Source organism: Mus caroli, unplaced genomic scaffold, assembly GCF_978045245.1.
Source record: "Mus caroli unplaced genomic scaffold, Mus_caroli_1 scaffold_16, whole genome shotgun sequence".
Taxonomy (NCBI): Eukaryota; Metazoa; Chordata; class Mammalia; order Rodentia; family Muridae; genus Mus; species Mus caroli.
This window is the reverse complement of record NW_028227271.1, coordinates 100,002,084-100,015,690: the sequence shown is the minus strand read 5'-3', so window position 1 is coordinate 100,015,690 and position 13,607 is coordinate 100,002,084. Positions and strand designations below refer to the sequence as shown.

Below are 13,607 nucleotides of genomic sequence, written 5' to 3'. Positions count from 1 at the left end.
AGAGACTGATGGGGCCCAAACCTGTGTTGCCGCACACAAATCGACGTAACACATTTGTAATAGACAAGGATGGTCATGTGTCTTTGTTTTAGAAATCCAGGATATTCAATTTAAGATAGGCATTTTCTGTAACTCTTGCTGCTCTAAGAACCAAAATTTCCCACCCACCAGTCTGTTTTTGAAGGCAATGAACCTTTGAAAGCCTTTGAGAAGCAACTGTATCATTTTCAATGGGTTTATAAATGGATAAGGAGAGATTTGGGAACATGGATCAGAATTTTAATGTTATAATTCAAAACTTTAGTATACAGTCAGTTGTGATGGCCAAGTTTTTTCATCACTGCACTTGGGAGGCAGAGGCAGATTTCCTGAGTTCCAGACCAGCCTGGTCTACAGAGCAAGTCCCAGAATGACCATTTGTCTCAAGCAAGCAAACAAACAATAATGAGAACTTGTGATCACTATCAATGGTGTGTTTCAAAGCCTTAGTGTAGGCAAAGACTGTTCATTTAACTCTGCCCAGATTGATTAGGTTGTATGGATGTTTTCCAGTATCTTGAGAAGCATCCACACACACTCATCCTGTGCTTCAGTGCCATGGAGTTATTCTTTCCCATGATTTTCACAACTCTCCTTATTTCTTCCCCCTCTTATTCCTGCCCATCCCCCAAAAGCTGCTGCCATTCAAGTGTACTGCTCTCTTCTCCATCCACACAATTCCAGGTGATCTTATTCACCAAAAGGACCTCTACCTGGTGTCTGTGCCCATTATCAGAGTTTTAGTAAATGACCAGTCAAAGTCTCAACTCATCCATTCTGCAGTCACCCTAGTGTCCTGACTCTAAACTTACAACTTTCGACAAAAAGGTAGCATCCTGATCCTAAGGTAGAGAATAGCATCGGTCTGCCGGTATATTCCTAGAAATCTAGTATAATCCATTACCTCTTCTGTCTACATCCAATCCTACACAAGCTATCATTTGTCACTTCTATCCATCTCTAAGGCACTTGTTGCTATTACAGAGCTGGATCTGCTGTTTCTGTCTATATCACCTATTGGCTCGTTTTTTCTTAGCTGACACATGTTTATACCTAACGACGGACCACCAGCCGATGCTTCATTATATGCATACCGTATAATGTCCGAACCAGGGTAAATACATTGGTCTCCTCCGACACTTTTCTTTTCTTTGCAGGGAAAGCATTTAAAATTATTTATTCTAGCTTATAATACAAATATATAGTATGTTTCTTTATCATTTGTTTGAAGACCAGTTTTGTTTTTGTTTTTGTTTTTCTCTCTGTATGGGAACACAGGACTTCTTTCTTCTATCTCACTACCAACCTATTCATGAAGCCTTCTTCATACTCCCTGTCTTGAATTTTCCCTAGGCTTTGGTAACAACCAGTCCACTCCCAGCTTTTATGAGGTAAACACTTTTAGATTACACATGTACGTGAATTTGCATGGTATTTACATTTTTGTTTCTAGCTTGCTTGATGAAGTGGCATCTGGTTCAAACAATATTCTTGGCAAAAGAATAACAATATTCTTTTTTTGTGGAAGGACAGTATTCCTTTAAGTACATCTAAGTACATCTATTCATCTGTTGATAGACCTTCCAACTGTAATCATTTGCTGGCTTTTATTAATATTGGATTATTAATATATGAGTACATATGTTTTTTTCTGACACTTATTTTAATTGCTTTGGCAATACAGCCAACAACACAAATGGATTCTATTACTAAATTTTTGAGGAAAATCTTTATTGTCTCCTATAATGGCTATTAATTTATGGTTCAAATGCAAGGGTTTGCTTGTTCCTGTATTCTCACAATCATTTGTTATCTTTGGGTGTGTGTGTGTGTGTGTGTGTGTGTGTGTGTGTGTCCTAGGTATTGAACACAGGGTTTCCCACTATCTGAACATAGGGCCACAGAGGTCATCCTTAAGCCTATGTCTTTTTGATGAGAGCTAATCTAACTAAAGTGATTTTATTTTTGTTATGATCTAATTATGATCTAATAGGCAATACTGAAAACTTTTATTATATAAGCCATCCATTTACATATTCTTTTGAGAAATACATATCTAGTTTTCTGTCTATTTTTAGATCAGATTATTTGTTGAACAATATTTGCTTTGATTTTTTAATTGAGTAGTCTGGGATCTTTGTGTAATTTTGATATATTCAATTGTTCAATATATACTAACTGAACATATTCTAATATTCTGTGAGTTGACTCTGATTTTTTGACAGTTTTCTTACATATGAAGAGCTTTTAAGCTTTATTTAGTCTTATTTTTTTACTTCTACTTGAGAAAAGGGAAAGAAAAAATATGATCTCATTTCTAAAAGTCCTATGTCTGTTCTAATATCTTGAATTGCTCCAACTATATTTTATTCTAGTGGTATGTTTGCATTTTTAAACCAGCTCATCTACCGATTTTTTTTTTTATGTAACTGTGGATAGAGTTCTGACTTCATTCTTCCGCTTGTAAAGACTTTGTTTTTATCACTCCTTATTGAAAAGTCCATCCTTTTTCCAACCCATATGCTTAGCACCACTTTTGAAGATCGGTTGCTGCAGGTGCACAAGTTTGTCTCTGGGATTCCTATATTCTGCTCCATCATCTATCTGTTTTCAAGTTTGGCAACCTCACAGGAGATGTTTCAAAGCAACATAGCTTTCAGGCTGCAGGATGGCTACCGCTCACTGAACTAACCTAGTTTTACAGTAAGAAGAGCAATAAATAATGAGAAATAGTGTATTTGGAGGAGAGAAATAAGAAGCTGCCTTAAGGCCAGATACCAACCACCAAAGCCCCCAGTCAAGGGGACCCTTCATTTGAAAGGAGTGAGACTGAATTAGCTATACCACCAAAGGGATTTCTTGCTCCAAAGCAACCATTTAGATTTCTTTTTATGGTTCAGCCACTAAGGCATACAAAGACTGTTACATCTATGGTAGAAGGGCCATACTTCATTTTGACCTGGCAGTAGAATTTTCCAGCATCATTCAGAGAGTTCTGATTTTACAAACACATGAGAGGAAAAGGGTAAAGGTGGTGGAGGTTTAAAAGGGGACTCAAGAAAAGCAGCTGAGGCTAGAAAACTCTGTGATAAAATTAAATTCTTAACAAGCAGGTCTTGAGATGTGTTAGAAGAAGCAGTGTTGATGTTTAAGTCACAGGTGATGTGAGAGATGTCTGGATTGTTGGATATCTACCAATAAAATCATGGAATGGAGCCCGGGTCCTGATGCCAGAAAGATTGGTGTCCATGTGACTACACCACAAAGGTCAGATGCTTGATAGAACGGCTGGCTGTATTTGGTGTTTGCCCTGTTGGGTTTTGAGTTTGTTTTGGTCAGATCTTTGTTGTCCTCAGATCCATTCATTTTTAAAAGGAATGTAACATTATATATTGGAAGAATGTAACGTAGCTGTTACATTTTTTTCCCTAGAGCTCTCAGTTAAGAGACGGTTTTGAATCCCAAAAGAGACTTTTGGCTTTGAGTGCTATTGATCCTGCCTGTGAATTTTCTATGGGAGTTTTGAATATGTTTCAAATTATGAAATTTCCATAAGTCCATGGAGACAAGGAGTGGGATGCTGTGGTTTATAAGTGATGTACTTCTTGTTATAGTACCTTGTGTGCTTTATCATGTCTACTTTAGCATGGCTGTTGTTCTCCTTGTTCAGCTCATGTTTAGGCAGCCATGTTGGTGTGAGTTTATAGATGTAGCTTCTGACATTCCTAGGATGCACACTCTCACAGAACACCATCTGATCTTCTGGCTGTTACAATCTTTCTGCCTCCACTTTCTCAGTGATCCCTAAGCCTGAGGTACTAGAGTTGTTTTATAGACGTATGCAGTAGTCCTGAGCTCTACAGTTCTGCATTTCTATTGGTTAGGGTTGATGTAATTACATTATAATCTCAAGAAATAAAAAAAGAGTAAAAACTGTTGCATTTGGTATCAGGCTAACAAGGGGTGGGTTTGTGATTGTTACTGCTCATTGTCAATTTGACAGGATTTTGGGATTACCTAGCATAAGCCTTTGGGCATAACTGTGTAAGTTTTTCCAGAGAAGTTTAGCTGTGGAAGAAAGACTCACTCTAAATATGTTTCAGGGTATCCAACAGGGATAAAAAGGAGGAAATGAGCAGGAAAATCCAACAGACACCAGCATTTATCTGCTTCTGCTTCCAGATGGTCGACCCAATGTGGCCAGCCTTCCACTCTCCCTTGGCCACACCTTCTCCACTACAAAATAAAATCTCAAATTGATTTTGCCATTACTCTGCCACAGCATTAGAAAGGAGCTAATACACATTCCTTATAGGAATCTCACCATTTCCTCATACCCCTCACTTTGTCTTTAACTAATCTTCTTTCCTTTTTTCCAAGGTTAGTTAGCCTATATCTTAGAGTCATTCAGTAGTTAGGAGGCCTTTCCTAGATAGGCATGGACTAATCTGTTTCAAAAACCAAAAGTTTACACAATGTCCCCTTATCAGCAAGGTCTAATAAGCTGTAAATTTTAAGCTATAATCTATACTGCTCTTTCTCACCTTTATACCACTATCTTCATTTTTTTCTTTGGTTTTATAGCACTTATTTCCCCTTGTCAAACTGTATAATAATTTACTTAAGTTTATCATTTATTATATGTCTTTATTTATTAAAATATAAGCTTACCTTTACTACATTTTTTATTTATTCATTGCATGTATGTTCAAGGGATGGTATGTACAACATAGTGCACCTGTCAGAGAACAACATTCAAAGACAGGTTCTTTCTGTCCTGTATGTGGGACCCAAGAATTAAACTTAGGTCATCAAACTTGGCTACAAGCATTCATAACTGCTGAGTGAATCAGCTGGCCCTATAAACTAATAAATTTATCTTTTGTTCTCTTGGATATTTCAAGTGCTTACAATGGCAACATGTAAGTACTAGATGCTCAGGGAATGGGTTGGAAGAAAAGGACCATTGAAACCTTATATTGAAACTTTCTTCTTTGCTCCCCTGCTTAAACCTAAACTGTGAAGTTTTTGAAGGCAAGACATTTATTTCCTGCAACATCTTAATACATTTTCTAAAAACAATGGATGTGTGATAAACATTTGCTAAACACAAGTATACACTGCTCACCTCATTGCCCCACAGCCCTGTTGGGTATGCAATTAGAGCATGCAAAACCAGAGGAGAAAGTCATGCTTCATTGTAAATTATAGTAGTATCTGAGAGCTCCAAAGGTAAAATATAAACCAGTATGGTAAAGATCTCTTCTTCATGGTTTATTTGCGAGTTAAGAATTCAGGGTCAGCTCCTTGGGTAGTTTCTCTAGCTCCTCCATTAGGGGCCATCCTATGTTCCATCCTATAAATGACTGTGAACATCCACTTCTGTATTTGCCAGGCCCAGGCATAGCCTCATACAAGACAGCTATGTCAGGGTCCCTTCAGCAAAATCTTGCTGGCATATGCAATAGTGTCTGGGTTTGGTGGCAGGTGGAACAACAATATGAACTAACCAGTACCCCCAGAGCTCATGTCTCTAGCTGCATATGTAGCAGAAGATGGACTAGTTGGCCATCATTGGGAAGAGAGGCCCCTAGGTCTTGCAAACTTTATATGCCCCAGTACAGGGGAATGCCAGAGCCAAGAAGTGGAAGTGGGTGGGTAAGGGAGCAGGGTGGGGGGAGAGTATAGGGAACTTTCAGGATAGCATTTGAAATTTAAATAAAGAAAATATCTAATAAAATAAAATTTAAGAAAAAAAGAATTCAGGATCAGGACAATGGTAAAGACACTTGCTATCAAGCATGACAGCCTAACTTTAATCCTTGGAACTCACACTGTGGAAGGAGAGGGCAATTCCTGCAGATTATCCTCTGACCTCCACAGGCACATTGGGGCACATGCATATGCAAACAACACCCATGAATTAATTTAAACAGACTTATGACTTCACCATGGTTTCTTTGGTGATTTTCTACCACATCTGCTGGTGTTTGAGATATCTATTTTGGTAAATTAGACAGTCGCAGACATTTAACTGGTGCTGCCACACCTTCTTTGACTTCTCCTTCTGCTTCCTTTCTCAGAGCTCTTCCCGCCATGATGCAGTGGATCCGCACCCAAAAGCCAGGAGAGAGTGGCATCAATATTGTCACTGCCGATTTTGTAGAACTTGGTGACTTTATCAGCACTGTCATAAAACTCAACTATGTCTTCAATGAAGGAGAAGCCAACACTTGATATTACTCTTCTGGGTGTCCATGAGGAAGATAGAGAAGCCTCATTGTATTAGACATATTATCAATAAGCCCTCTGATTTTCCTGTTCCACTGAGTCTCTGAAGGAATGGGGCTTAGAAGTGAGTGGGAAATGAGGGTAAACCATGTCTTCAGTGATTGTAACCATATTCTGCATTGCTATAAATACGTCATTTCCAATTTGGTGACCAAAATCTACTTCTAGTGTTAGGAATAGAAAAGAACAGTGAATTTCATTTTTCAAAATTAATGTTTGTGCAGTGTAACTCATGAGTGTTTACTAGATTGCATTTTCTGATTTCAACCTCAGGCCCCTGTATTATTCATAGTCTCTACCCTTTCCACTCCCTCTCTCTTGCTCGCTCTTCCTAATTAGATGCTATATGGGTCTCAAAACAACTGAATGCCCGACATAATGTGTATTTCATTGTTGTGCCGAAATGTGTTTGTTTTGTGAGACTTGGTAAAAATATTCCATAGTCATCTGCAATTGGGCAATCATAGCTAATTCTTGGTCGTAGAAAATATGCATCAAATCAGTCTCCCTGCATCAGTAATATTGGCAGTCAGGAGTGATTTTGTATTTTATGAAAACAACAGCATTTCACAGCGGCTGTGTGCGAGGCAGCTATGGCTTTCATGCAAAAAGACTCTTGGAAAGACTGAGTGTCAACTTCACAGTAAAAAAAAAGAAAAAGAATGGTATATACACAGATAGATGCTATTTTAATTCAGCAAAGACTTAAGTAATAATGTCCTGCAAATGTCAAACTACAAATGTGTGGAAATCAGAAAAAAATATGATTTCTTTAAATTCTTAAACTTTAAAAGTTCTCTTAATAATTGCATTTTTTCTAAAAATAGAAAAATAAAGACCACGAGACTGTAATACAAAATTGGAATTCTAAATGCACAAATCTAAAACCCAGATCATGAAAAAATGTTAAAGTAGCTTTATTTATGTTTGTTACTTAGAAAGAAGAAGATGAAGGGATGCAGAGGGAATTCCCTTTACAAATTCTCTCAATATGGATGATCTCCAAGACTCATTTACAATTAGCATTCTGAGTTCCATACTGCTAGAAGCTAGACAAAGACCAAGGAGCTGAAGTCTCATACAAATTTCTGTGGCATTACTTTTGGTAATCCAGGGGAAACAATATTAACACTTTTTTTTTTTGTGAGTACTGAATCCTTCTCGGTATCTTTGTAGTATTTGACACAACTCTAAAAAACCAACCTTCTAAGAGCACAATATGTTTCAAGGGAATAATGTGAGGGATTAGTAAAAATCTATACAATTACTGAAATTTCTAAAATTGCACATTATTTTATCTTCACACATAGAAATTATCAAACAAGTAGTTTCTCTGGACAAAGAAATTCCATGCATATCAGACTCCTAGGAGGGAAAAAAAAGCATTCATTTGGCTTTTAATTAATTAAATGGAGGACATATGGCTTAATTCCTTTAGCCTAGATAAGGACTTGATTTCAAGTCTACATCTCAATATTATAAACAACCAAGAGTTAACTTAGATTATAGATAGTCTTCATTAGAAAACAGCACAGACCAACAACTACAGAATGAACAAAAATTGTCATTTTTGAAGAATATGTTGGTGAAAAATGTGTTTAGACTAAATAACTTGCATATGCACACAACAGATATGTTGATAATTCCAGATCTCTGTGTGTATTTTGTCACACATACTCTGGTGCAGACAAACAAATACAGATCATAGGCAAACACAGATTATAGACAAACATAATGCAATTATTTTTTTCAAATAAAGACAGTGACATTAGTAAATTATTTAATTTGAAGAAGAATTCCAGAGCCAGGCATGAGTGCACATCTGTAACTGTGGAACTTGAGAACCAGGAGAATCAGTACTTCTTCAAGTCTAGCCTGGGCTACACTGTGAGCTCAAAGTACCCTGAGTTATATCTGGAGATCCTATCTCAAAAAACCTAAATAATAAAATCAAGATAGCACCCTTCAGCAATGTATGGAAAATGTTATAAGACATTTGAGAATGCAGTAGTTCATCATATAAAATGTTTTTTTATAAAATATTATAGATTGAGACTTTAATATTCACAAAATATAATGATTTCCCTGTTAACATGTCCATCTTGTGCAAGTCTATTATCTGTCTATTTCACTTGATCTTCTTGCACAGAGAAACAAAAACTTTTTAAAAAGAGACTGTCGATTATTGACATTATGCTCTATAAATTTGCTCTCTGACTACTCAGTTTTGATCGCCAAGCACAGTTTCAATGACACAGTTAGTTATCTATCTTACAGTATGACAGAAAGAGGTGCTTAATCTGTTAGTAAGAAAATGGATGCAATGTAGAAGTGGTCGTATTATATTTTCCTGAACTTGGATGCTTCCCTACAGTTTTTGTGATATTTATTATGTGGGTGCTGGAAAGAATGGACATAATGAAACACTGGACTGAAATTTCCAGACTAGGAAAGAGGGGGTTTTGTTAGTTTGTTTATTTGTCTGTTTTTTGATTTGGGTTTTTTTTTTTTTTTTTTTTTGCCATTAATGATGTCTGCACAGAAAGTGCTTTCAATCTGAACTTATGATTTCCATGTGGATACACAGTTAGCTCCTAGGCAGTAGGCACTGAGATAAAATGGACTTGCCTTAACTTCTAAAGAGGGACTAAATAGAAATAAATCACAAGAGAATTCCCTAAACTACTTCCCTAGAAAAGGGAAATGGAGAGAAGGTGCCTTTGGCTGTTTGCTGGCCACTGGCCCTGCTGTGGAACACAGGCATGGAGCGGACTGTGAGCCTTCCATGGATAAATGACGGTGTGTGCTCAAGACTCTCGATTATGCTTTGTCTTTCCTGAGTCCTGGGAGCACAAGGGCTACACATAGGCTTCAAGTGGAGGTATGTCTTAGTGTACTAAAACCCAGCTGTTACTCAACCCAGGACAACAAATCCGCGTAGTGAGCAGAACAAGGGAGAATCCTCAGATGAATCCACTTTTACATTTGCTTTCCTGTCAGTAACTCTGAAGGAGCAATAGAGCAAAAACGTCTGCCATTACGACTTATGTCTCCTTCCTACACAGTCCTGTGAGCACAGAGAAGATGAGGGAGGCATCCTTGAAAAGCCTTAGGATATTTTATATGGTAACCTCAAAGTTCACTTTCAGCCATATTGGGAAAACTCTCTTTTCACAGAATGCTTCCTAACAGAGAATGTATCAGAGCATAAAATATTTGGCAAGACACACTCATCATGCACATGTGTGTGTATAAGCATGCCTGAGCACACGCGTGCATGAGCGTCTGTGCACACACACACACACACACTCATATAGTGTTGAAGTCACACCCTATATTGGCCTAACTGGTTTTATTGCAATTTTAACTCTTGAAATCAATATTTCTTATGTTATCGGGCTTAAAAACAGTTCAACTATTTGAATATTTAAAGGGAAAAATTATTAAGAAATAATCGATGAAAAGTATGATTATCAGAAACCAGAACCGCTGGGCAGTAAGTGCTCTAATTATACTGTCAATCACATCTCAAGACAAAAGATCTAATGAAAATTTAAATATAAATGTTTAAGCACACATCTTCACTCAAAGCTGCTTGAGTCCTGTGAAGTTCTGAGGTGTTTTTAGGCAGTGCTACCTATCCAGGTTCCTACCTGTTGGAATTACAGACTGGAGAGCTGGAAGTCTCAGGAAATGCACGCTTTTGTTAGGTTTTTAGTTCTACTGTTTTTTACAAATATTTTAATGACACAAAGGTCTAACTTTTCTCTGGTTGGTCAACCAAAGAGGAGCAGTATAGGTCAGGTGCTCGCACCCTGAACAGCTAAGAGAAAATACTGCGCAGTGGCCCTCAGGAGATGCTAAATGAGATCTCTACAGTGTTTTATTTTGCTATATTTTGGTCTTTTCCTCTAGCTTTCAGTGACACCATGGTGTGAATGCTCTATTTGCCATAACTTTTTGGTGGCTCCTGTGTAACGTGCAGTTTAAACATAATGTTCCAAATTGTCTGTTTTTCAAATGACAATAAGAAAACATTCTATAGAATTTGTAAAAGGTGTTAATTGAGAAATGTGTAGTTTTATTTTACTTGTGAAACAATTTTGTAGTTCTTAGTTCTGATCATAAATTTGTATGAGTCAAAATTCCGTGCTTGTCAGTGGTAAGTGTAATTATATTGTATCTTCTCAAGAAACTTATCCTAAAGAAAAAGGGCACATCATGACTAGCCTTAACTCACTGTCATTTTGCTGGTTTTGTTTGGCTTGTTTTTGTTGCTGCAGTTGGACTCCAATTTTTAGCAGAAATTGCATTTCTTCTAGAGATGGCCCTTAAGTAGTCTTGCAGAGCATATGCTCTAGAGAGTTGCTGAGTTCCCACAGCTCAACTGTCCAGTTTGTGAGTGACTCAGCTGTGCTTTTTGATTATTAAAATCATCTAGTTTAATAACTTCATTCTGCAGTAGAAAACTAAATTCTCATTTATTTCCATCAGTTTCAGAATGAACACCAAAATTCCAACACAATATTTGGTAATGATAGGTCATTTCCACTTTAATGATAAGGTTTCCAGGGGATGACATATCTCTAACTCACTGCATTTGAACTTTGGATCATAAGAAATAAGAGAGATTGCCTTGGACCTATGGGAATCACTGAAGCTCCATTTACATGGGGTAATTCCATTGTATGATTGGCTTCTCCACAAAACCAGCCACAATGTTCATCTTTCTTTTTTTTTCCCATGTGCAACAGGAAACCCCCAACCAATCTACATAGGTGGTCATGTTGGAAACAAAACTGTAATCTATTTTAGGCTTAGACTTTGTTTATAAATAGTTTCCTTATTTCTTCCAGTCTCTGTTTTTTGTTTGTTTGTTTGTTTTCTAATATTTATAGTTGCCAAGTAAAGTAGAGAACAGCAGTGAAATTCAAATCTCAGTTAAGTAATTAATATGCTACTGAAGTTCCTATATGGTTAACCAGGACGCTTGCTTACATTGCTCAGAAATGCTTATATAGGGTTCAATTTTAAATGGATACATTCCCTGTTGCTTCTTTAAATCTGGCAACAGTATACATAATTCCTCCCAATGTTTTCAGCCAGGCTGCTGTGAGCTCTGAGATGGCCATTCTCCTATATTTTTAAGACAAATCATAAAATCTGAAGAAATATTGTTTCATGAAGAAAATATTGTCTCACACTAAGTGATTTTCAAGAATCATCTCAAAGTCATTTGAATAATCAAAAGAGTATCTTCATTAGATGAATGCGGCCAAACTTAGATTTTTCTTATAATGTCATGTTGGAGGTCTAGACTCTGGCTATTATTTCTGGAAATAGTATTCTCCAGCTATTGAGACAACCAAAAACACAGCATATGTTAAAAGCTGCTCTTGGAAAGTGAGCGTACCTTCTAATGCAAGACCAGAACCTGTTCTAGAATTCAATGTGGTTTCCTATGATAGCGTAATCAAATGAATCCATCATGCCAATCCCTATCAGTCACACCTCAAATTTATTTTATGAATTACAAGAAGTCATCTAAGTGACTGTAGAATATTTGACAGAAGGAACTCTTCAGTGAGAGAGAAAAGAATCCAAAGTAAATGCAGTCTAGTCCTGAAAGCTTCTCCCCACAGTAGAGGATGATGCTTGGTCCTTGAGAGAAAGCCCATGACAGAGAATTGCCGAAGCAGATTGTATTGAGCAATTGGTTTTCAGGAACTGAAACTGAAAAATCCCTCGGATATGAATTAAGAGATCTAAATCTGGTACCTAGGTTATCTTTCAAAGACTGAAACCATGCTGGAATTCCTAAATTAATACCCAGTGCTTTGAACACCAAGTCCTTCCTAGGGTGAACATGGACAGAGTTCTGAAAAAAAAATTATGGTAGCTACCTCTTCTTTTGAAATGCCTAGGGGGAAAAATAGGAACACTCAAATCCCATAATATTTTTCCATATCGTGATTGTTTTCTACACATATTTGTGTTGATTTGCTTCATTTCTGGAGAAACAGAATGTGTAGAGCTGGTGATGTTTCCTTCACTGACCCCAGGAGTTCACCAGAGGAAGTCAGATCTGTGCCTTCTCTTTTTAGGATTTGTTCATTGATACTTTAGTAAATGTGCTGTAATGAAAATTCATGCCTATATAGTCTGTATAGAAAATGTGATTTTTTTTATAGATATAAAATTGTGTTCTAAATGTTTAAAAAAAAAGGTTTATTTGTAGCTAGTGAAATTGCCTAATAAAGTCCTGGAACCAGTTCTGTTTAGTTTTTCCAATTTATATTCATCCATGCTTCATTATAAGCAACAAAGTGTGTCTCTCAAGTAAAATATGATTAAGAATATCTTCAAAAACATCATTACACCAGAATTTTCTTTACAAAAAAAATACTTCTGTACCAATAAAATGAAAGTATTGCATGCTTTGATTATGTTAAAGGTGTCTCTTAATGTTTAATGTAATTATCTGATACCATCACTTGTAAGGCCAATGTCAAAACACTATACATTAATATAACTTATTGATAGTACAAAGCATCTCAAAGTAAAATCTTTTTGTTTTGTTTTGTTTTGTTTTGTTTTTTGAGACAGAGTTTCTCTGTATAGCTCTGGCTGTCCTGGAACTCACTCTGTAGACCAGGCTGTCCTTGAACTCAGAAATCTGCCTGCCTCTGCCTCCCAAGTGCTGGGATTAAAGGTGTGCGCCACCACCGCCCGGCTTCAAAGTCAAATCTTAAGGTGAAGGAAACCTTATGAGCTCCCACTGTATCCACCACATGAGATATTTCTTTCAGAAATGAAATTTTTCTTATGTTTTCTGAAAATATTTTCACCAAGTAGTCCTAACTATTGGGATTCAAATTTAAAAATGTCTAACTGTTATAATAGTACTATAAAGACATTTGACATCAAATATAGTTGAAAATTAACTTTACAAATCCACTTGTTTTAGTTTGGTTTTTATTGCTGCAAAAATCACCATGACCAAAATCAACTTGGAAAGGAAAATTTATTTATTTCATCTTATAAATCTAGAGCCACAATCCTTTTACTGAATGAAGTCAGGCCAGAAATACAAGCCAGGAACCTGGATACAGGAATTGAAATAAAGGGAGAAACTGTGGAGAAAAGATGCTTACCAATTTTCTCTCCACAGCTTGCTCATCTTGCTTTCTTATACCACCCAGGAGTCTGACCAAAGGTGTTACCTCATACAGTGGGCTTGGCTTTCCCATATCAATCATTAATCAAGAAAATGTCCA

The 13,607-nt window shown here is 36.8% G+C and overlaps 1 protein-coding gene across 1 annotated transcript in view; it reads left to right on the top strand.

Moving 5' to 3' along the window:
- Window positions 1-12,821, top strand: part of Plcxd3 (phosphatidylinositol specific phospholipase C X domain containing 3) — a 202,260-nt gene extending 189,439 nt beyond the window's left edge. Inside the window, exon 3 of the mRNA XM_021183670.3 lies at window positions 6,123-12,821. Within this exon, the coding sequence (XP_021039329.1) occupies window positions 6,123-6,276 (154 nt within the window). The 3' untranslated portion in view covers window positions 6,277-12,821. The remainder of the gene's footprint in view (window positions 1-6,122) is intronic.
- The last annotated feature ends 786 nt before the right edge of the window (window positions 12,822-13,607 follow it).